This window comes from Phaseolus vulgaris, chromosome 5, assembly GCF_000499845.2.
Source record: "Phaseolus vulgaris cultivar G19833 chromosome 5, P. vulgaris v2.0, whole genome shotgun sequence".
In the NCBI taxonomy this organism is placed as follows: Eukaryota; Viridiplantae; Streptophyta; class Magnoliopsida; order Fabales; family Fabaceae; genus Phaseolus; species Phaseolus vulgaris.
The window spans coordinates 4,540,192-4,564,386 of NC_023755.2; the positions used below are offsets into that span (position 1 = coordinate 4,540,192).

Sequence of the window (24,195 nt, forward strand, 5' to 3'; positions counted from 1 at the left end):
TTTAATTTTTGTTTCTGGATTTTTATTTCTGAAACTCAATAATCACTTCCAGATTTATTTTTTCAGAATATATTATTTTCAATTTCGGATTTTTATTTCCAAAATTAAGGGCATTTTTGGAAATTAAAAAAATATGTTGGGTGCAGGTTAAAAATATTGGGTGTAGGAAACATTTGCCTAAATGAGTTTGAGAACGGATTTTTGAAATAAAATTTTAGAACAAATTTTATAGAATGTAAATGATAAATCCGAGGTGACATAGTGCAGTAAAGAAGGGTAATTTAGTATTTTTCGATAATAAGAGATGTGGTTAATGATAATGGGGTGGAGGAAGTAAAAACCTTAATTTGTCTGCAAATTTTTCTCTATGGCTTTATTGCTGCCCCCATTCCTCGTTCTGTGCGTGGCAACATGTGCATCACAAGAAATCCTACCGTACGGATAATTCCCCATAATAGTAATAATCTATGCGGCTCCAAATTTTTCTCTTCAATCATCGTAACAAAGAGAACAAAATCCTATATACTGTGACATACCAACACGACAAATTAGTAAGCTACTTCATTTTAAGAAGCCATGGAATCCCAGAATGTCGTGTAACTATTGGATTTCAAGAATAAACATGGAGACCAAGCATTGATTATGCACATATAATTGTTTTGGGCCAAATTAAGAATACCCAGAAAGGAAAAAAATGATCTTGCTGGCTCAACAAGCATGCCCCCTTTTCACCTTTTCCTCTACCTATAAGTCCAAGCCTCCATTATCAAATCATAATGTTCAACTCCATGTTGGTTTTGGTGTGTTTACCCCATTTTCTCAATTGCCCATTTGCAGGGGGGTGCCTTACATGAGGAGGAATTGGGGCAAGTGTTCCTCTTCTTCTTCTGCAGCACAGGCTCCATTGCCACCTGATCCTGATAAGGTATACTTGTTTTGTTGTTACTTTTTTCTTTGGATAAACAGTACACTGTTTTGATTATTTCTGTATCATAGGTTGAAATTTATTGGAAGTTAGAAAATATTAAATGGGTCTAAATGGTGATATTGTAATTTCTATATATTTTAACCATTAGTAGGTAGAAAGAATGTGTTACCGTTATCTCATCTTTGGATTTTGTAAAGGGTTTTGGTCGACGAATAGTGTTGAAAAGTTTGAAAATTGTGTTGGAAGTGCAGGAATACAAGCAAGAGGAAAAAGAGAATGATGTTGTCGTTGCTGCACAGGGTGAGAGTCCTGATCTGCAGACACTTTTCAGGAGGTTCTGGAAGGTGGCAGCTCCTTACTGGACTTCAGATGACAAAGTGCCAGCTAGGTTGCAGCTTGCTGGTGTTTTTGCTCTCACTTTGGCTACTACTGGAATCAGTGTTGGCTTCAGTTTCTTGGGGAGAGACTTCTTCAATGCACTTGCTAGTAAGTTCATGTGTGCTGGAAGTATGGCAGAAAAATAAGACAGAGAAGAAGGAGAAACATAATACATTGGAATATTTTGAACTGAAAGCAATGAATATGATATTTTATTAATCAATAACATTTACATTTATAATAATTGAAAGACCAAAACAAACTAACAAATTTAGTGATATAATTATTAGTGACTAAGATACGCGCTCCTCAAGTAAAAGTAGAAGTGTCAATAACGGACTATTGGAAAACATATAGGAAACTTAAACAGAAATATGGAGTCACATGCAATTAAGTGAAGTACATTAAGCAAATATTTAACAATGTCTATATATGGACTCAGCTACCTTTGTTTATCTTCCATTTACCATCTATTTGGGCATGTGGTATTTGCTTGTGTGTGAGATTTTCTGCTGTTTTTTGTTTAGTTATCTGTTTACTGCTGTATGAAGTGTCAACAAGGAACTGAACGTTTTTATGTTTATTAATGTAAGACAAGGATCAAGAGCAATTCTCGAAGCAATTACTTTACTACTTGGGTGCCTTTGCTGGAGGAATCCCGGTGAGCACAATGCTGCACTTTCTTAGGTATAGCTCTGCTATACTTTGCTTTAATTCTTAGACTGATGTATACATTGTCGTCTGTCTGATCCATCTTAAATGGAAAGAAACTAGAATGAATAAGAAAACCAACTCACGCATTGCATGGAATATGGATTGCCTAGACGTGGTTTTGAAAGTTGCACCTTTCATGTTTTTATTTGTCATATGACAACTTGGACAATACACATAAGTAGTTTTCCTTCTTTGATTCTTTTAGAAGTAGTTTCCTTTCTTAATCTGTGTCATTTCTTCCGAGTCTGTATTTGTTATTGAAATGAATGTGTTTCTGGATATAGTAAAGCGTACATGAATATTTTAGCTCAAATAAAGAGGAAAATTAAGGGAAATAAATGACACTATTATTTTATAACAATTTTGATAAGGTTTTACTAAATCCACAGTTACCTTGACATTCCATGTCCTTCTGTTTCTCTTGTGAATGGGAACAAGATTTATGCATGTCTTCTGTATTGTATTTTGTTTGTCATCCCATTTTTCCAATATTCTGTACATATTTCTAACCATGATTGTCATCACATTGCAGTTTTTTGTATTGAGAGATTATGCAAGAGAAACTCTTTCTTTGAGATGGAGATCTTGGATGACGAGCTATTACATGGATCGCTATCTGAATAATCAGACTTTCTATAAAATTCAATCACAGTCAATCATTGATAATCCAGACCAGCGAATTGTCGATGATCTAAGTTCTTTCACTGGGACATCCCTTGCTTTCTCCCTGACACTCTTTAATGCTGCTGTAGACTTAATCTCATTTAGTAACATCTTGTTTGGAATCTATCCTCCACTTTTTGTTGTTCTTCTCGTATACTCAATTGGTGGGACAGCTATCAGTGTTTTCCTTGGAAGGGTAATGAAGTTTTGTATATTTTTAGTGATAGATTAAATTTTCAGGGAAATTACCATCTATCCCCCTAATAAGTGAATGGCCTTTAAGATGGTTCCCCTTTTATTAACTAGGAGTTGTGTTAATGTCAGGGACTGGTGAATTTAAATTTCTTGCAAGAGAAAAAGGAAGCAGACTTTCGGTATGGACTTGTCCGAGTCCGGGAAAATGCTGAATCAATTGCATTCTATAGTGGTGAAGAAAGTGAAATGCAACTTCTTCTGCAGCGCTTTAAAAGCGCTTTCGAAAATCTGACTGTGAGATATTTATTCTTTATATTTACCATTTTTACTTTTAAAACTATTTTTGTACATTATGCTATCAATGTCTATGTTCGGGCCAATGAATTTCTAAGTTATGTTGCATATATTTCTCACTCTCAACATAACATAATCAGCATTTAATGTAAAGAATGCTTCTCTGTATGTGTTATTTTTCTTGATTTGAAAAACTAGATCCCTATAATTATCTTGGCTTCAGTATATAGGTAGCTGACAGAATCATTTGAAAGCTATAACCATATGAGCAGACCAGATTTTGGGAATTAGGAAACTCTATTAAATACCAACTTAACCTTGTTGCAGCATCACTTATTTTTCTTTATTAAGTTTTGAATGCAGTTTTATCCTCTAACTTGTCATACCTTAGTGATGAATGACGTTACTTTTATTTCTGTACAGAAATTGTTGATTGCTTCTAGAAATCTGGAGTTCTTCACCAATGGCTACCGCTATGTTATTCAAGTCCTTCCTGCAGCTGTTGTTGCCCCCATGTATTTCTCAGGAAAAATTGAGTTTGGTGTCATCAATCAGTCAGTTTCTGCTTTTAATCACATCCTTGGTGACTTTTCTCTCATTGTGTATCAGTTTCAAGCTATAAGTGCTTTTTCTGCGGTTATTAATCGGTTAGGTACAGCATCTTTTTCCCCTTGTCTTTCCTGTTACATTTTAGAATATGCAAATATCATGAAGGATATGAGCATAAGTGAATGAGCTATGAAATTTTACTCTTCAGAAAAAAGGGAGAGCCATTTTGATAGAATTTATGGTTATGTTTGAATAAACACAAATAAAAAATCCCAGAAAAGAAAAAAGAGAGTATTACAATGTATTAAAGATTTTATTTGTGAATCAACCAATGCCCTTGTCTCTGTTACTTTGCACCCTTCATTTTTACTTTCTCTCTCCCTCTCATCCTTTTTTGTGCTGCAGCTCATTTTGCAAGTAGATATACTTTACTTTCTTTTTGGGATTTATCTGTTCCATCTGTTGTTTTATTTATGCATCTGAAGCTCTCTTTTACTCATTTATGTGTATGCCTGACAGGCTAGCTCTGTTCCTTTGTATGTAATGAACACTACCAACTAGTATATATTGTATTGCTTATGCAGGTGAATTCGATGATGTTTTGGACAGAAGCAGCTCCAACTCTCTTACTGATACGTTGGAAGACATACAAATTACATACAAAGATTTTAGGAGTTCATCTGTTTTGGAATCTAATGGCTCCACTCCACCAGAAAAATGTGGCACATTACTGGAGGTAGAAGATTTGATTCTGAAGACACCAAGTGAATCTACACTTATTAGAGACTTGTCATTGACGATCAAGGAAAAGGATAATTTACTGGTAAGACATCCGCTGAGCCCGCTGATTGCAATTCTGGCCAAACGGTTGTAGGGATATACAAATGCACTTTTAATATAATCAATTTAACAGGTAATGGGACCAAGTGGAAGTGGCAAGACTTCTTTATTAAGAGCTATGGCTGGTCTCTGGAAAACTGGAACTGGAAAGATCACATACTATGTAAAAGGTGAAGAATATCCAGAGCAATCCCTTTTTTCAGATGTGAATACTCCAAACAATGCTCATGACACGTATGTAGCACATGGAAAATCCATAAGCAGAAAGTCTGGAATCTTTTTCCTTCCTCAAAGACCGTATATGGTTTTGGGTACTCTTCGTCAACAATTACTTTATCCAACTTGGGCCAATGATGCAGTTCCTATGTCAGATAGTACAAAAGCAACAGGTATGACTTTCTTCCTCCCACACCTAAATGTATTGTTTTTGGTTCTTATTCAAACTCAAGTATTTCTTAGTATTAAGGACAAATGTCCTTTTTCGTGCTCTTAGTGTCTACATCTCATTTACTCTATTGCAATTCAGGATACTTCAGACAAACAATACTACCGTAGTTGTTGTGGGCCTAACATATGTGGTTTTGAAATGATGAAGAAATATTTTTCCTGCAGGAATGCCAGAATTACTCTTGTAGTTTATTGGTGTAAGCTTTATAAAAGGAAGGCTTAATTTAAAAGATAATTTACATATAGGCAATATGGAAATTATATGATTTTTAGCATGAGGTATTATTAACTATGTTCTTTTGAATATGTAACCGATTGACTTTTAGACAAGATAGTTATTGATATATCTTTTGTAAAGTCTGCATGCCCAAAAGTTGATCTAACAGTTAAGCAAGCCTATCAAAGAAACATCTCTTGAAACTGAACTTTCATTAGCCTCACTAAAGGGAGCTGTAGCTGTCCAGAATCTTGCAAACATCATCCCTTTTAATTCCATGTTAGCTGTTAGTAAGACAGTTGATCTTGGTTGTTCTCCAGAAAATTAATCCCTTTTTTCATTAGGATCAACCCAGGTCCATCTACTTATGTTATGTATGTGTTTACCCTTTTGAATAGAATCCAGACTTTATAATCAAGTAAAAAAACACAATAAAAATGATCAATTCTGAGCATGAACTTATAGGTTGCAACAAGTTCCATTTGTGAAATTATAGTTCATCTTTTTTTCTCAGGAGTATTTTTTTCCAAACTAACTGCATTGAAGAGCTGAGTTAATCAGATAATAATACTATTATCTAATCTGATTAAATAGAAAAGTCCTTCCTAATTTATACTGATGTTATTTTATTAGTAGTCTTGCTGGAAATTGTGTAAGCTTTGTTCATTGAATGTTAAATATTGGTCTACAGATGCACTTCCTTTCTTGACAAACTTGCCAAACTCAAAGGATGCAAATGATAGGCCTACGAAGCCTACAACAGAGGAGCTGATAAAGGTCTTGGAGGATGTCCGCCTTGGATATTTATTGGCTCGTTTCAGTTTGGATTCAACACATGAATGGTCTAGTGTTCTTTCGTTGGGAGAGCAGCAACGCCTTGCATTTGCTCGTCTTTTGCTTTCAAAGCCTCAATTGGCTTTACTCGATGAATCTACGAGTGCACTTGATGAAGCCAATGAGGTAATGTTGGATTCCAAGTTTACTTGAAGTATGATATGGAAGGTTTTCTTATTCAATAAATTGAGCATACTTCCCTGTATTACATGTTTATTATATTTCATATAATATGGACATTTGACTTCATATACATACATACAAATGATGCTCTTCCCCCTCAAGAAGAAAAATGTAAAACTTTTCATTTTCATACCCCTATGCACCATAGTCAGCATTCTCACTCATGCATAGACATGATTGTTCCTATGTGTTGGGTTCAAATAATACAGAAAAGAAACTAAATTATAGAAGATTATATATACAAAGAACACATATCATATCATACAACGTGCTTAAAAGAGTTTAACATGACTCTATATATAGAACTAGGGACAGTAGAAGAACTATTGAAAAATAGTTAAGACAACTATTGTCTAGGAATTTACAAGAGGTAGACAATCTAGCTATTAGACATGCTAGACGATAAACACCCATTAACCAACTAGGCAACAAAAAACCATTTAGTCTTAACTCTACTAAAAGCATCAAATAGACAGTCTTTTGGGTTTCTCATAAGACAATCATGATTTTAGAGTCGAGACAATACAATTTTCCTCCTTGACTCCAAATCATGGACGAGCTCCTACTTCATTATCTTTATCCTCTAACAAAAAATAAGTTAGCTCAAAGCAACGTTTGAATTTAGGTTCGAGCAACTCCAACACGGGCAAGATTTTCATTGAAGCTAACTTCATAATTTTGACCTCCCTTGACTTAACGATGTCTCTAACAAAGTACAATTTAACATCAATGTATTTGGTTCTTTCATGGTATATTTGATGATCAACTAGATGTAGGACACTTCGACTATCGTAATGGATAGTCATACATTCCTACACAATTTCTAACTCCTCTATCATCTCCTTCAACGATAAAGCCTCCTTTACCCCATTTGCCAACACGATACATTCTGCCTAGGAAGTAAGTAAAGCCACCATTGACTATAAACTTGTTTCCAACATATTCCAATCCCAAATAGTGTGAAAACATACCCAGAAATAGACTTTTTAGTATCCACATTCCCTGCATAGTTTACATTTGCAAACCCTTCAATAGCTTCTCTATGATTAGTAGACCATTAATACACCATACCAGAGATACCTTCCATTCAAGTATTTCAGCACCCATTTCACAACCTCCCAATAAGCACATTCAAGATCTGTCATGAAATTATTAACCACACTAACAACATGCGCTAGATCTGGTCTGTTATGCATCATCTTGTACATGATGCTTCTTACTCCATTATAGTATGGAATAATCTTCATCTCCCTCTTATCTTCTTAAGAGTTGGGAGCTTAGGTAATCAAGAGCTTTGTGTGATGACCTAAAGGTTACATGTTTAGATTTATGCACCTTAAACCTCTCAACAACCTTTCTCAAATAATTGCATTAAGATAGACATAACACCCCAATTGTATGATCCCTTTGTATGTCCATCCCAAGTATTCACATTGCAGGATCAATATCTTCCATCTCAAACTCTAAACTTAATCTTTCTTTGAGTCATTTTCTCTCATTTTATAGTGGCAGGCTATAAGGATACATACAAGAGCAAAAACAACATACTCTTTCCTTCTCTTTTCAAGATGTAGATGCATCTAACATAATTTCACCTCTCAAACCCTGTCTTGGACTTTGTTTCAAGTCATATAGTGATTTCTACAAGGGAAACACCTTTCCTCGATCTTCAGCGAACCCCTTAGTGTTGTTGTATATTGATGGTGTCCTCCAAGTTTCCATTAAAATAAATTGTTTTAACATCCAATTGTCCTAACACCAGATTGTACTGGTTAATAATTGACATCAAAATCCTTATAGAACAATGTTTTACCACCGCTGAGAAAAAATCATTATAGTGTATTCCCTACACTTGTGTAAAGCCTTCTCTTACTAGTCTCGCCTTCGATTCTTATTCCTCCACACTTGGTCTTCCTTCCTTTTTCTTGAATATCTACTTGCATCCAACCACCTTCTAATTTCTAGGTAGGCCTATAAGCATCCATGTACTCTTCAAAGATTTAAGCTCCTCTTCCATGGCACACTGCCACTGCTAACCTTTTACGCTCTCTTGTGCCTCTTTGATGTTTCTATGTTCTAAACCTTCTATCTCTTCAACTGCACTAAATGCATAGCAAATGAGATTAGCGACCCAAACCGTTGTGTGGGTTTGACCATCTTCTTCTCTCTATCAAGTTTGCATGTCTTGGCCTTTCCGAGTGAGAAGTAGAAGGTTAATCCTCATCGTCTGATGCTTCATTGTCAAACCCACCAGACAATTCAATCCAAAACTTGGAGACTTCACCTCAACTTGAGTTTTCTCCTTGTTTTTATCCAAATATTTACACATAATAGTCATTTTATGAAGCATTTAGCTTCCCAGGTTTCAACCTCCACAAACTTATATCCCTTCACTCCTTCAACATATCCAATGAAAATATACTTCTTTGTTTGTACTTCCAATTTATTCCTCTTGACATGTGCAAATGTCAATGCAGCAAACACCTAATTTGTTGGCTTTCCAATCCACACCTCCATAGGAGTCTTAAATTTAGAGCAGATAATGGACAACTGTTTCTCAAATATACAACAGTATTTGTAGCTTCACCTCAGAAGGAATTAGCCAATCTATCTCCCAATAGCATACACTTTACCCACTCCAAAATGGTTCTATTCATCCTTTTAGGAAGACCATTTTGTTGAAGTGTACCAACAACTATCTTATGCCTCCTTATTCCTTCTTTCATGCAAAACTCATTAAGCTGGTCTAGTACAAACTTCAATCCATTGTCATTACTCAACACTTTAAGTTTGGTCATCTGCTGATTCTCGATCATGATGTGTCACTCCTTAAATTCACACCCTCATTTAGTAATCATCTATGATAATGGGGAAGTAAGACCATTCACCACGAGTTTGACCTTGTGTTCGACCTCAAAGGTGTGCATGAGCATACTCAAATAGTCTACCATACACATGCCTATCAATCTAAAACTTCAGCCTGAGACATTCCCAGAATGCACTGATCACAAAACTCCAACTCCTCATATTATCACCTCCTAGTAGATTTTGCTTACATAACTCCATCAAACCTCTTTCATTTACATGCCCCATTCTTAGATGTCACAATTTCGTTTGACTAGCCAGAGACGCATGTGCAATCACTATTAAGGCATCTAGAATGTAAAGACTAACAACTATAAAAACTCCCTTTAAAATCTTTATAGTATCATGTTCAATCTTGATTGTTAAACCCACTACATCAAACATACTAATTGACAAAAGATTCTCAAGTTCTGGAACATATCTCGCATCTTGCAACGACATATCCTGGTTGTCAAAAATCTTCAATCTGACTGTATCATTTGATGAATATTTTGATTTCTTTCGTCTCGCTTCCCTTCTTTTCTTGTCCTTTAAATTTGAGACACTCAAACCCAATCCACCATCATCTGCCTTACACTCTTAAAGCTTCTGAAGCTCCTTAGTCTGAATTGAGATCTAAACCTCCTCAAGAGTAATGGTCTGTTTTTTCACGAACAACAAAGCGTCCTTGTAATGCTCAAACATCTTGGGCAAAGCATTAAGAAGCAGTCTACTTATCTTCCTCTTCGAGTTTCACTTTAATGTTTTCAAGATCATCTAGAGTTTAGTTAAATTTTTTTAGTTGCTCTACCATCATTCTTGATTCTGTCATCAAAGGAATACAATCGTTGCTTCAAACAAATTTTGTGTGTCAAAGATTTCATCATATACAATGACTCAAGTTTCATCCACGTTGGTACCACAATCCACTCCTTTGCGACTTCACTATGTGCTCTATCTCCAAGACATAGAATTATGAAACTTCTAGCTTTGTTGGACTTCCCTAATTGCCTTATCTCCAAGAAACAAAATTATGGTACTTTTGGATTTGTTGATCATGTCATTCTTCTCGTTTAGAGACAAAGATTTTGACATGTTCGCCTCCCCTTGTTGTATCAAGATAACTTAAAATCTTGATCTCCATAATCCAAAGATATTCTTACAACACAAGTTCAAAATGAATTGAATTATAGAATATTCTATACTCAGAAAACACATATCATACAACGAGTTTAAAAGAGTTTCTTTCTATACATAGAATTAGGGAGAACAAAACCATTAAAAAACAGTTAAGACAATTATCGTCTAGTAGTTAAGACATGCTAGATGATAACGGCATACACGCATTAACCAACTAGACGACAGACAGCCTTCTAGTCTTAACTCTACTAGATACATCCAGTAAATGGTCTGCTGCATTCTTCATAAGACGATTATGATTTTAAGATCTAGACATCATACTATATAATTACTAGTTAGTAGCTCTTAATAAAAACTGGCCTAAAACGCATAAGAAATTACTTGTTACTAGCTCTTAATTGAAATTGAGCTAAAACACATAAGAAATTACTCAGGAAAAAAATTGCAGCTATTGTCAAATGGTGATTCATCAAATTTTTTGGAAAGTACTGCTGTATGAACTAACCCCTTCGAAACATTGTTATTCAGCTTTTTAGATATAATTTGCGACACTAATATAACTGGCTCTATACATGTCTGGATTAGGTTATGCCATATTTAGAAGAAAAGCATGGTCAAAATGCTGCCGAGAGAAACTTTTGGCTGAAAAGTTGTTTTTATATAAAATTCAATAAACATACTAGAGTTACATTGTCAAGGGATCCAGAAGAATATATTGTTTTCATCATTTTCATTATTATGTGGAAAATGTTGCATTGACAACTCTGCTATTCTACAGGGACAGAAGTGTAGGTATGAATCATGATATATGATATCATGTGCTAGAAAGACTGGGAGAAATAATCGATGTTGCTAAAGTGTTTGTAAAATAATAGTGTTCATGTATAACCACTTTTACCATGTTGATGTTGTGCTGAAGTTCATTTTGCTATGCTTTGGCTTGCAGGTTCATTTGTACCAAAAGATTAAAGCAGCAAACATAACATATGTCAGCATTGGCCACCGGTCATCCTTGTATGATTACCACGACATGATCTTACGCATATCCACATTTGATTCTGACAATGAACAGCTAAATTGGTGTATTGAACCTACTAGACCCGAGTCCTCTTTAAAATTTACAAATCTATGAGCTTGCAGTGCTTACCATCTCAAGAAATACATGGTTCAATTGCATTGGACAATAATTTTGATGTATATGATGTTAAGATGTAGATTCTATTCTATTATATAATTGATTTAGTTTCACTACTGTAGATATTCTGATTAGTTACATATACCAAAAACTCCATATGGTGAACTTGTAAATTGGAGAAATCAAGCAAGGAAGAGAAACTATGACCAAGTACTGCATCACTCTAAAGAGTGTATGGTAAGACCTAGACGTCTGCAATAGCCATGAGTGGAAATAACCTTAAAAGAAGCTAAATATCACATTCTAAAAGGTTGAAGAAGCTATCACATTCTAAGAGGTTGAAGAAGCAGTTATTAATGGTAGGTTCAAATGATGAACTTATGAGGTTGAAGATGCAAGGAATGTTGCAAGTTGGGCACTACTTTCCATAGGGTGTTATAGAAGATATGCTTAAAGAGGAAAACAAGGGCAATGTAAGCCAACTAATTTTGGCACTTCCACAATTGTTTATTTTACATTGGAAAAAAATTTATGTTTTAAAATTCTTAAACTTTCTTAGATATATTATTCAGAATGTATTGAAAAGTTTCTGAATTGTAGTTTCCAGAAACATTTTAGACAAATATGTTCCAAAACTAAGTTACTCCTAAGAAAACTCAAGAAAGAGAATCAAGTGACTTAAGAATTTTATAGCACGACCTTAGCATATTAAAAGTAATGTTTGTAATATTATTTAACTTATATTTGCATTGCTTAATGTAAGATGATGATACTTTTAGAATTCTTATCTAGTTGTTGGTAAGTTTTCTTAGTTTTACACTAGTTTAGCTAATAGCTCCCTTATACACTCCACAATATTTATTATTATTGAATAGATTTTTCAGAAAGGTTTAATGTTTGTTTTCAGTGTTTACTGTGAATTTGGCTTCCACACTCACTTCAATCATTGCATCAACGATTATCTGTCTCTCACACGACAGATCAAGCTTCACTGATCATGTCATCATATGGAACCCTTTTGTTGAAGACAAATCCATCTAATAAACATTAGTAAAATCCAAACAGTAAAAACGATATAATTTCAACATGTGAGCACCTAATTGAAAACTGATAAGGTACTTAAAAAGGAAATAAAAAGTTTGTAATTAAACAATCAGACATGGCTTGAATTAATGGATCAAGTAAGACCTGTGAAAGCAATAATGCAACCAATTAGAAGGAGTAGTAAGCACTATAAATTTTTTAACTAGCATATATGTAGTCAAATAAGAAAAAGGCAGTATAGAGTAAATTTAATGAATTCAACCCTCCAAAAGAAATGAAGATTTTGTGTTTTGTGTGTCAAGTTATTTGTATTGTTTCTTCTTGATAATTAAAGTAATCTTTTGAGTTATTGAAGAGAAGTATTTGACCCTAACCTGATAAAAAAAGTTTGTTTTAATTAGTTAAAATGGTAATTAAATCTATTAAAATGTTCTAGATTTAGGTACTTTTGAATTGCACCAAGTACTTCAACGAGTTGAATTTTCAAGTTGATTTGTTAAAATAACTTGAAACCTGTTACAACTCTGTTTGAGTGTTTTCAATATGTTTAATTATTTTTCAAAAAGATTAAAATTACTTATATTCTAATAAGGCTTTTGCTTTAACGAGTTGAAACTATGATTCAATATGTGTATTTCAATAATAAGTGAATTTAACATTATTTTGAAATTATAGTCTGCTAAACCTGACACATATTTCTATATAACTCTCTATTTGAAAACAATTTGTAACTAAACAAAATTTTGTGAAATTTTGTAAACAAGAACTTTTTCGAGAGTTATAATTATGAGTTTGGAAACCTGAGTTCTTAAAGCTTTCTTTAGCCATCTTGAAGAATATTTTGGGTTGATCAAGAATTAATCATTTGTGTTAAATTTGATTTAGGTGTAATCATTTAGATGACTTGACATTCTTCATGTATTTTGATTTCAGGTAAATTATTTGTATTTTTACTGAATATTGTATTTTTAATGAATAGTGTGTTTAGTGTAGTTTATGTAATAGAGTTTTACAATTTTATGGTGAACTAGGGTGAAAAAAAATAGTTTTTGATCTTTTGTTAATAAATGTGTGTTTAACTGGTATTATTAAGCAATTGGGTCTAATTTTTGAAAAAGAGTAGTCTTAATTTTCAGTGTATTTTTCTTCTCCATCTTTCAGCAAATTAAAGGGTTTGAATCTACCATTAAGAATTGAAAATTAATGGATAGAAACAATTTCTTGCATATCTTTCTACACGTATAATTTTGTTTTATTAAAAAAATATGTATAATGTTGGTTGAAGATATATAATCATGAACTAAAAAAGTTAAGAAAGGTAAAGTTTCTTTTTGAATAATTAATTAGAAAGGAAAATCCATTGATTTAGTTTTACATAAAGGTCAAAAGACATGGAGTACAAAATAAGAGAAACAATAATTACTGCAATAAAATAAGTTATCCCACTTTTAAGAATCCATCGTACAGTGGCAAACTAAATCTATTTGATCAATGTTCAGTAGAACTTTTTCTCTAAACAATAAAAAAATTACTCCAAAGAATAAATATTTTATTCAAAAGTATGACACCCATATGTTCAAATTTGTTGCTTTGCTTCTACAAAATCATGTGAATGAAGGATTGTAATTGTAAAGTCTGATACCAGATTCTCAAAATAATTTTAATTTTTGTCCTACTCACTTACACATTCACATGATGAAATATGATCAGAGAATTGTTTTTCAAATAAGAAAACTAATAACATGGCATTCTGCTTTCTGCCAATTATCACATGACAGTCAAATGATCCAACAAGGATCTGCATCAGTCTATGTTCAACGTATGACAATTTTACATTATTCATGATGGTCATGGTGATACTTTCTTTATTTGTTCAGAATCTCTCAGCACAGCACTTTTTGACGTTCAGAACAGTAGTACTAGTGGCTGATGTTAGAAACCTAGTGATGTAGGTACCCGGATGGGTCCAATGCCTTCAGAAGAAAACAGTTTTTGGAAATTGTGCAATCTATCAGCAGCATGAATGGACCTGGTTTCCTAGATAGTATCATCCTGATTTGCCAATTATGCAGACAAAAAGATGTTATAATTCATATGTTTTGCAGTGTGATTCCAAAAAGGGTCATTTTATTTTATCATTTTTTGCACATAAAACTGTGCAGCACCTTCAATCCTCCATTTATAAGCCCACTGTAACCTTAAATTACACATTACCTCATAAAAGTTGCTATTTTTTTTTCATTTATCATGTTTGAATTCCAAAAATGCAGATATAGTGATACAATGGAAATGATTGTATAACATAAACTAGATAATCTTTTATTCTCATTACTTCTGAGAGAAAGTAAATATTACAAAGTCGATTTTAAGCCTAACTCAACCCCATAAAATCAGCTCATGAGGTTGAGGTTTGCACCCACTTAAATACAATGAAATGTTCTTATCTCTAGTCGATGTGGGATCTCCAACACATCTCTCACGTCAAAAGTGCGTGGAATAACATATTATGGGTGGTCCGATAACGATCCGATAGTGAGTGACACGTTAAGCCTAACAAACACTCGTTAGGATAAGCTTGAAATGACTCTGATACCATATTACGAAGTGAACTTTAAGCCTAACTCAACCCCATAAAACCGGCTCATGAGATTGAGGTTTGCACCCACTTAAATACAATGAAATGTCCTTATCTCTAGTCGACGTGGAATCTCCAACATTAAAACATATAATTTCTCTTATATATTAAAATAAACTTGCAGAGTTTTATTTCTACAGAAACTTCTTCAAAAGTTAAAATATGTAACATGACTTTAGCTTATGAAATAAATTGGAGGCATTGTATATTTATTTTCATGAAAAACTTTAACTAAACAGTTCTTCATTTTCTTTTATTTTTAGTGGTCTTGCAGGGAAACATTAAGCTTGCACTACTCAACTTCATCAATCGTCTAGAACTTCTTCATCTATTGATTTATATTCAAGAAACTGAAGTTGCTTTACTCATACATACAGAACTTTATACAATACTTTCTGTCTTATCGCATCATTTAGTTCATCTCATTTCTCTGTGACTGTCTCTCTTAATTATATAATATGTTGTGAATTGTTGCATAAATAACATTTCTCAAAATAAAAAGGATCAAATAAATTACACCAAACAAAATTCAACTTCAATGTTTATCATAACATAGGGTTTACATTAATGGCCACTCAGAAAAGAAAACACTCAGTCGAAAATAATCTTACACCTTCAGCCTGTATACTAAGATGAAAAATCCTAACAGCACTTAAAAGCCACCAAAGCCCAAATATTTGGCTTGAGTAACTGAAGTTTGGGCCAATATCTGACCAATGGGTGAAAGCAATGGTGGCTGCAACTGCCACAACATAATAGCACAACCGCACTAGGAAATACAAAAGCTGTTAGACTCAAAAATTGCTTCATGCTTAAGACAAGTCCCTAACTAAAAGACCTATCCACTCACTAACTGTACAAGCCACCGAGGACAAGAAAGAATGCCCTTGGATATTTTAGTTATACCACGATTATTAGCATGCACCAAACACTTATATGAGGACTAACAACTACCATCCACATACACACCATTGCCATTGGTATATACACCATTCAAGGAACCATTGGATGCTTTGAAGCCCTTTACATTTTGGTGTGCTTTCAGTTTTGGTGAGTGTCTATTCCACGCAGTTAACTTGGAATAACCATTTGACACCTTCCACCTTGGTTCACTTGCTGCTGCTATTAATCCTGTTTTGTCAATGAGACAGCAACATCGTTTAGTCTTATATAAAGAATGTAACTGTTGCTCTAAGCCAACTAGAGTTAAGTAATATATGATGGGAACAAGGGTATTTACACTTCCACATAGATTCCAAATATGATACTTGGCGTGAAAAATTACAAGTTTTCAACTATCCAAGTTAAACATACAAACAAAAATTTGATTCATTCTGATGATGGAAAAAATCTCAACCAATGTAGTAAAATCCAAGTACAGTTCAACCCTCATAAGCGTACATCAATAACAGACATGTTAAAAAAACCAACAGGATTCTCATCCCAATGACAGATTTGAAAAGGCAAAATCAATAGCTCATTACATCAATTTGTAAATTTGAACTGAAAAAAGATGGGAAATGACTAAAGAAAGCAAAGTACCTGAGAAGAGTGCAGAAGGTTTTCCTGGTCTGGACTTGAACTCAGGGTGAAACTGAACGCCAATATAAAAAGGATGGCTAGGCAATTCAACTATCTGTACTCATGCAGATAATTACAATTACTAATTTTGCAGAAATTTTAATATCCACACAATTTCAACTATAAAGACTCACTTCCATGCGCCTCCCAGTTTCATCTTTGCCAACAAAAGATAGACCAGCAGTCTCTAGCTGTGATACCATGTCAGGATTAACCTGTACAGCATAATAATCATTTTTAAGTGCCTATGATTGCCTCTTTAGCCATAAAGAAAGTTTCCCCTTACAAACACAATTTACCTCGTATCTATGTCGATGTCGCTCATCAATAAAGCTTACATTGCCATACCTATAAAGAATTCCAAATTACAGAATCACATGCATGCAATAGCTATATAATTGAGATCCAGAAGTTAGCATTTTGAAATGATATTTTTACAACATGTGTGCTAAAATTTTCAATAAAATAAATGCCCAAGTACAAAAAGCACATTCAGTTTGATTCTAAATTCTCACAATTTTGCAGATTTGCTGTCAGCAACTTCAAAGTAGGTTCTTCTTGAACCAAGTCGCATAGTTGCCCCCATATGAGTCTTTGAGCCCTATCCATAAAATACAAACCATATTAAATGGGTTTTCAAAAGGAACGATATTATCAACATATGCAGAAAATAGATATAAGAGAACATACTTCTGGCATAAATATGACACAAGGGGTCTTGGTTTCAGGATTAAATTCTGTGCTAGTGGCATCATGCAGACCAAGAACAGATCGTGCATACTCAATGACAGCAATTTGCATCCCCAAGCAAATGCCCAGAAATGGAACATTATGTTCTCGAGCATACTTAGCAGCAAGAATTTTCCCTTGCACTCCTCTATCACCAAAACCTCCAGGAACTAGAACACCATCAGCGCCCTGCAAAAGAAGTCCATTTACAGAAAAAATAATGTCATTATAAGCGATTTAAACATATATATCATTATTAAGATCTGAAAATGGAAGAAATATGTTCAGTCTAAATAGTAGGAATACCTTTAAGAGATTCCAAGCAGCTTTGTATGCCTCAGGATCCTGCAGTAGTATATTAATTAATCATCAGAGGGTGGCATAAGGCAAAACCAAAAGGTCAACTAACATGCATAGTGCAGCAGAAAGATCAGTAATCACCTCTTTATAAGTGACTTCTTCAAGATCCCCAGCCGGAACCCAGTCCACGCTAAGTTTTCGGTTTCGAGCAACAGAAGCATGTAAAAGTGCCTTCACAAAATAACAAGTACATTGGCTTATGGTATACCAGGGTTCAGTTTAACAAGATTTTTCAGTATGCATATTGAATAAAAAAAGAAGTTGCAGAGAATCAAAAGGAGGAAACTATTATGTATTAAATACGAGGGTTCAGTTACTAATTTAGGAGTATGTTACCTTCAGAACAGAAAGATATGCATCTGAAAGGCCAGTGTATTTTCCCACCATTGCAATTCTAACCTGTGAGGAGCGTAATAATGGTTGTAAGCTCAACATTGGCCACTATTCAGATAAATCAATATCTAAGCATATGTTATTTTTATTTCTTTAGATGATACATATTTGAGAAGTCCGACACTCACAGTTTCATCACATCTGTCATAAATTTTTGTCCTTGCAGTCCACTCCTTCAAATTAGGCTCTGCAGCAACACTGCAAATGATAAAGGAATTAGTTGCAAGACACAAACACTTTAACTAACAGCTACTACATAACGACATTTTCAGAAAACCATAATGGACTAGGAATATTTATGGGGGGGAATTGGAGGGGGTTAACACCAAAAAAGAATGAGTTTGTAAAACCAACCCTAGCAGGTTTAATGCTTTCAGGATCGCCTCATGTGCCTTCTGGTCCTATTTGTGAAGATAAATTCAAAGGAAAAAGTTTAGGATCTTGTATGAACTTAAACCACTTAAATGCAAAAGTATAAAATTCAAATTTAACAAAAAACCATCAAAACCATGAAATTAACAAATTAAACTTCATAAAAAAGTTTCCAGCAGTCCTGGAAAACAGTCACAGAGAAGAGTTTCAAGAAGACTAGAATTACTTACTTTCAATAGCAGAGGAATATGCCAAATGTTTGGAACATCATGGAGAGTAAGTATGTTTGACAGCTGCAAGTGCAAAAGTTTGTTTAAGAATATATGCAAGGATATTGTGAAAGAAAAGTTCAAGTTGTCATGGTTATCTTATTACCGGCACATGACAAAATTGAGCAAGTTTTGCCTTGACATTATCATCAAGTTCCTGGAAAGAGGACAATACAAACAGAATTTTTTAATCATTATTACATGGACCAAAGAATAAAAAATAACGAGAAGAGAAACACACCTTCGAACTTCGACAAGCAAGAAGATTAGGGGTCAAACCTAATCCTCTAAGTTGACGAACACTGTGCTGAGTTGGCTTTGTTTTCTACAGGTTAGAAAAAATCAAAATAAGTGTTGATCATATCACTTGAATGTTTCAACAACAAAATTTCATTCAACTTATTTAGCACCAACAAATTGAAACTCAATTTCAATTTTACACTCATTACTTGAATATGTTTTATTTTACATTTATTTCTAATAAAAAAGGCATTAAAAATGTTCCACTGCCAACATGTTAAACACCATACCGGTTCACCAACAACATGGAGAATAGGAACCAAGCTGACATGAACCAAACAGAAGTTGCCAGGGCCTACAAAAAAAGAGATAAAAATTAGCAAGACTGATTCCTGAAGCATGCCAATAATCAAATTGAGACATATGAATCAATAGAATATGAGGTTTGAAGCATGACAAAGCATTACCTACACGGTATGAAAACTGGCCAAGTGCTTCAATAAAAGGCATGGACTCAATATCCCCTGCATGAAAGAAAAGTCATTTTAAATTAATTGCTTTAAAATATAGCTGATCCCACCACCAAGTGAAAAGAAGCTTGGTGGTTGTTTTAGAATATAGCTCTAGTGTTTTCACAGTACGGATAATATGAATATTATTTTCTCTCACCGTTTGCTAAAAGTCATTTTCAATTTTTAGTTGTCAACTTCTACCTAACCCATGATCTTTAGAATTAAATATGGAAAAAATTGAAATGGATATAGAAATATAATATTGAAAAAGTTCTATCTTGATATTGATTAAAAGTTTTCTCTGACTATTATTTACCTATAGTTCCACCCAATTCAATGACACAAACATCAGCTGGCCCTTCTTTGCCGTCAACTGGTATCTTTGCCACACGTTCTATCCATTCTTGGATAGCATCTGTTATGTGTGGAACTACCTAAAAATAAAGCAAAAAAAGAAAAATGAAAAACCAAGGCACCAACAACAATTACAAATAGCTTCAAAGAGGAAGCATCAGATATTAAACATACCTGTACTGTCTTTCCAAGATAATCTCCTCTTCTCTCCTTCTCAATAACAGACTATAAACATCCAAAACAAAACAATAAGAAACATCAGGCACATCTGTTAAAAAGTGAAGAAGAAACCATTTAAAGGCACTGAACTCACCTGATAAATTTTCCCAGTAGTGATATTATTGTCTCGAGTTAATTTGATGTCTAAAAATCGCTCATAGTTTCCAAGATCAAGGTCAACCTTCCACAAACAAAAAAGGAAAGAATAAAAATGGCAATCTAAAACTTCAGAGGAAAACAAATTCCAGCTAGCCTCTTTTTAGTACGAACTACGACTCAGAAAGTTGTAGCTGCACTTATGAAGTAAAATGAGAAAAAGAAAATAGCAGGGGAAAACAGGATGAGTAGATTCAAACAATAGCTTGTGCCATGTGACAAGCAAAAGAGTAACATACAATCTCAACCTTCGAATGAATTTCGAAGGGAAAAAAAAATCTAATGAGTGTCATCTCGTGATAGAAACTTTTCATTTATTTACCTCTCCACCGTCATCTAAGACAAAAACCTCCCCATGCTCGAAAGGAGACATTGTTCCCGCATCAGTGTTCAAGTAGGGATCTGCAAATGATGGAAAAATCAAAACAAAATTAAAAAAAATGTTCATTACCTTATATAACATGATAACATGGTTTTAATTATTTACAGGAGGGAAGAGAAACACTGCACAAAATTGAATTTACTTTATTTACAAATACAAAAGAAAACACTGAGGAGAAAGAAACACAATGCAGGAGAATCACTTGTCCTCCAAAACAAGAGAAGAAAAACGTCAAACCAGTCACTTTGTAAACCAAAAACCATAAACCCCTTTTTCTTCAACAAAACCGTTTTCATTCAAATAGAACCTCAAGTAGTCCAAGGAACCAGACAAGTTGGTCATTCAGCAAGCCAATCAAATCTATTGATAGCAAAAAACACAAACTGCATTCTCTTCCTGAATTAGGAAGAAGGGTAGAGAGCCTTCAATCCAAAGGAGAATAAGAACAAGAAAAATACCAATCTTGATAGAGGTAACTCTAAGACCACATGCTTTGAGGATCAGGCCAATACTGCTGGCAGTGACTCCTTTCCCAAGTCCACTCACAACACCACCAGTCACCAACACATACTTCATTTTTCCCACCCTTTAAGTTGGTCAGTGAAACTAGTTCTCTGCTGCTTGTCCAATGCACAAAGCCAGAACAAACCCCTGAAAATGAGCACTATGAGAAGACAACAACCACCAAAACACAACCTAGGACCATAAACACAGACACATACAACTGTAGTTCCAATAATATCACTACTCAAGTACAACCACCACTACTTATACTGAGAACCACTAACCCCTTTTAGCCCTCTGATAAAACTAAGAATGATGACAACAACAGTACAAGAAAGAAACAATGCAAGGGTGGCGGTTTCTAGTAAGTGGGGTGGTTCGGATAAGATAGCTAGATAGGCAATATGACATTACTACTAGATACATAGATATCATAAGCAAAGGAAAATGGGAAAAAATAGAAAAAGGTGGGAACTTTGAAGAACCCCACAAGGGAGAGAATAATGAGGAACCTTGTTCACAATGACGGGGTTTACAAGGTTCTTCCTTTCACTGCTTTTCTGGGAACCAACCCCCTTTTGGCCCCAAAGCCTTTCTCTTTATAGCCCCCCAACAAAGAGAGGGAAACACCCTCTTGCTGCCTCTAAAAACGGCTCAATCAACCCACAAATGGGACAATAGTTGGAGGGATTGTGTTGTTAGGATAGTTATGTGTCTAATTATGTGTGTGACACAAAATGGGAGGAAAAACAAAGGGTATAAGGTGTGCACTTTGATCAAGATGAAGAAGATGCTTTTTGGGCTGCCTCTACGGTTAACAAGCATCAAAATGTACCCTCTTCTCTCTCTCTCTCTCACTCTCTCTCTCCCTCTATCTTTCTCTCTCTCTATGTCTCCTGTTCTTGCTGCTCTTGTTACAGGCGGCGGGTGAACATGGAAGATGGCTTCACCTTCCAACTTTAAAAAGAAGCAAAATCCATGCCCCGAAGGAAAAAAACAAAAACAAAAATATAAATATAAAAATTGAAAATTTACTCCTCCTTTATTGGTTGGTAAATGGATTAGGTAAATAAAATAAAATATATAAAAAATGAGGGATCTTTCATTTTGTTTTTGACGCAATCAATAATCAACCATGAATTAGGAACAGGGTGGTAGTTAGTTGCGATGATTCGGAGAAAAATTTGTGTCAGGGAGACCGTACCTATTATTTCTTGGACTTGGTCACTGCACTTCACCAAAAGAGATACAAATTGTTAATTATAATTAAAATTAAAATACCCATATTATTCAGAAATTTTTTAACTTTTGAGTATTTTACAAAAAAATACTAAATACCCTTTTCAGAATTAATTACTTTCTTTTAACCTAACTCCTATTCTTTATCCCTAACCTAACTCCCATTAGTGCAGTAATAAATATATTTTTTAAACATGGAGGTGGCAATTAGACAGCTTAGTAATGGGTTTTGACTATTTCCGTTTATTCGGTTAAATATGAGATGAAAAAATAAAATCTAATTCATTAAAGTTGGGAAAATTCTAAATGATTGTCTTTAAAAGAATTGTTTTAGTTACATATATTTTTAAAATATTTGTTATTAAGTTATAATTGTATTTTAATTATCATACATATTTGAAGACACAAGTTAATACAAAAAAGGGTACATATATTTAAAATATCCCACTAACAAATTTATAAAAAATTATTGAAAATTAAGTTATAAAATTGTTTTAATTATTTATATATTCTTAAGTAATGAACTAAAGAGTTTTATATCTTATTATACCGTGATTAGTGTCATGTATAGGATATTTTAACTAATTTATAACAGTTAAAGAATTTGATGTAATTTTTATTATTTTCTTAATTACATTTAATTATTCATTTATTATTTGTTTTGACCCATATATTTTACTTCTTGCAAATACCATTTAACTTCTTTTAGTCTATACTTATCATTATCATTCTAAGGCAATGAAAAATAAATAATTTTTTTTAAAGTAGTATATGTAAGGAGTGAAATGAAAAATGAAACTAATTTCTTAAATGGGTAATTTTACCTAAATAATTAATGTACCTCAATTCAAGTAAAATTTCTGAATTCAAAAGGAGATTTAATGAAAAATGATGAAGACAAAATTTCTAAAAATAATGTGAGATACGATGTTTCTCTGAAACACACTCAAAAAACTATTTGAATGATTAATTTATGGTTTTTAGAATCCTTAATGGCACAGTGAGGGAGCATGAGTGGTGATTTTCTGAAGAATGAAAATCATTTTCACACTCATTTATTCATTCTCGATGTTGATCCTTCTTACATTCCGCATTGCATTTTTGACCATTCGCATGGCAAAAAGAGAATAAATCTTAGTGCCACGTGTGTGTGATTGTGCTCATGAACAAAACAAAGTATCATTTGGCATGTTCCATTCCATATATGGAATTTAAAAAGAAATTTATTAATTTTTACTATAATTATTATCATGGTTTGGTTGAAATGAATTATGAATAAAATTGAAAGCATTGAAAAGAAAAAATAGTTTGCATGATTATTCCATTGATAAAAGGGTATATTCTAAGGAAAGTTTGAGTAATGGGAGAATGCAAAGAGCACCGTTAAATTGTGAATAAAGTTTTTGAAACAACGTTGGGATTTGCATAATCAGATTCTTCTTCCACCTCTTTTCACGGAGAAACTTTTCATTGGTTTCTTCCACAAAACCAATCTCAAACCGTAGAATCAAAGATAAAAAGGTGTTGTTCCTCCATTCCATGCTCATTCATTCATTCACACCAGACAAAATCACAGTTTTCAACCATGGACCTATCATAGACCAACACTTGCCACCCTAAATAATCAACCCTCACAACCTTTTTTTATTCATATTTTTTTTTGTTCTTAGCTATGTCTATCACAAAAAAAATTCACCATGGTAAGAGTGATTTTTCTTGGTTAATTGTTGGTAGCTTTTAGAGGGGAGAGTTCTTCATTCCCTTCAAATCGATCAAAGATTCAAATATATATTTTTTCATTTTTATTAGATGATTGTAAAATAAAAACTCACTTTATATATACAA

General features: G+C 33.7%; 2 protein-coding genes across 4 annotated transcripts; one reads left to right on the plus strand and one right to left on the minus strand.

Annotated features, from left to right (window-relative positions):
• The first annotated feature begins 375 nt into the window (after window positions 1-375).
• LOC137834945 (ABC transporter D family member 2, chloroplastic-like) lies at window positions 376-11,482 on the plus strand. Its single transcript, XM_068643202.1, has 10 exons — window positions 376-925; window positions 1,180-1,414; window positions 1,900-1,967; window positions 2,553-2,879; window positions 3,008-3,172; window positions 3,596-3,824; window positions 4,306-4,544; window positions 4,635-4,950; window positions 5,917-6,185; window positions 11,173-11,482. The coding sequence occupies exons 1-10, from the start codon at window positions 695-697 to the stop codon at window positions 11,356-11,358; spliced, it is 2,265 nt and encodes a 754-aa protein (XP_068499303.1). The 5' UTR covers window positions 376-694; the 3' UTR covers window positions 11,359-11,482.
• A 4,071-nt stretch (window positions 11,483-15,553) lies between these two features.
• LOC137834946 (uncharacterized) lies at window positions 15,554-22,295 on the minus strand. 3 transcript variants are annotated; one of them, XM_068643203.1, is made up of 22 exons: window positions 21,624-22,295; window positions 21,066-21,258; window positions 20,548-20,627; window positions 20,164-20,250; window positions 20,025-20,075; window positions 19,813-19,930; window positions 19,452-19,508; window positions 19,275-19,339; window positions 18,986-19,069; window positions 18,851-18,901; window positions 18,706-18,768; window positions 18,458-18,504; window positions 18,232-18,301; window positions 18,047-18,109; window positions 17,792-17,881; window positions 17,657-17,695; window positions 17,312-17,539; window positions 17,137-17,222; window positions 16,921-16,969; window positions 16,756-16,836; window positions 16,583-16,676; window positions 15,554-16,171 (listed from the first exon to the last, which is right to left on the minus strand). In XM_068643203.1, exons 2-22 carry the CDS (start codon window positions 21,181-21,183, stop codon window positions 15,984-15,986), a joined length of 1,809 nt encoding a protein of 602 aa, XP_068499304.1. In that variant the 5' UTR covers window positions 21,184-21,258; window positions 21,624-22,295; the 3' UTR covers window positions 15,554-15,983. The 3 variants fall into 3 exon arrangements, with proteins under 3 accessions (XP_068499304.1, XP_068499305.1, XP_068499306.1); XM_068643204.1 differs by having other exon boundaries at window positions 21,883-22,096; XM_068643205.1 differs by lacking the exon at window positions 21,624-22,295 and adding an exon at window positions 21,396-21,601.
• Window positions 22,296-24,195: the final 1,900 nt, after the last annotated feature.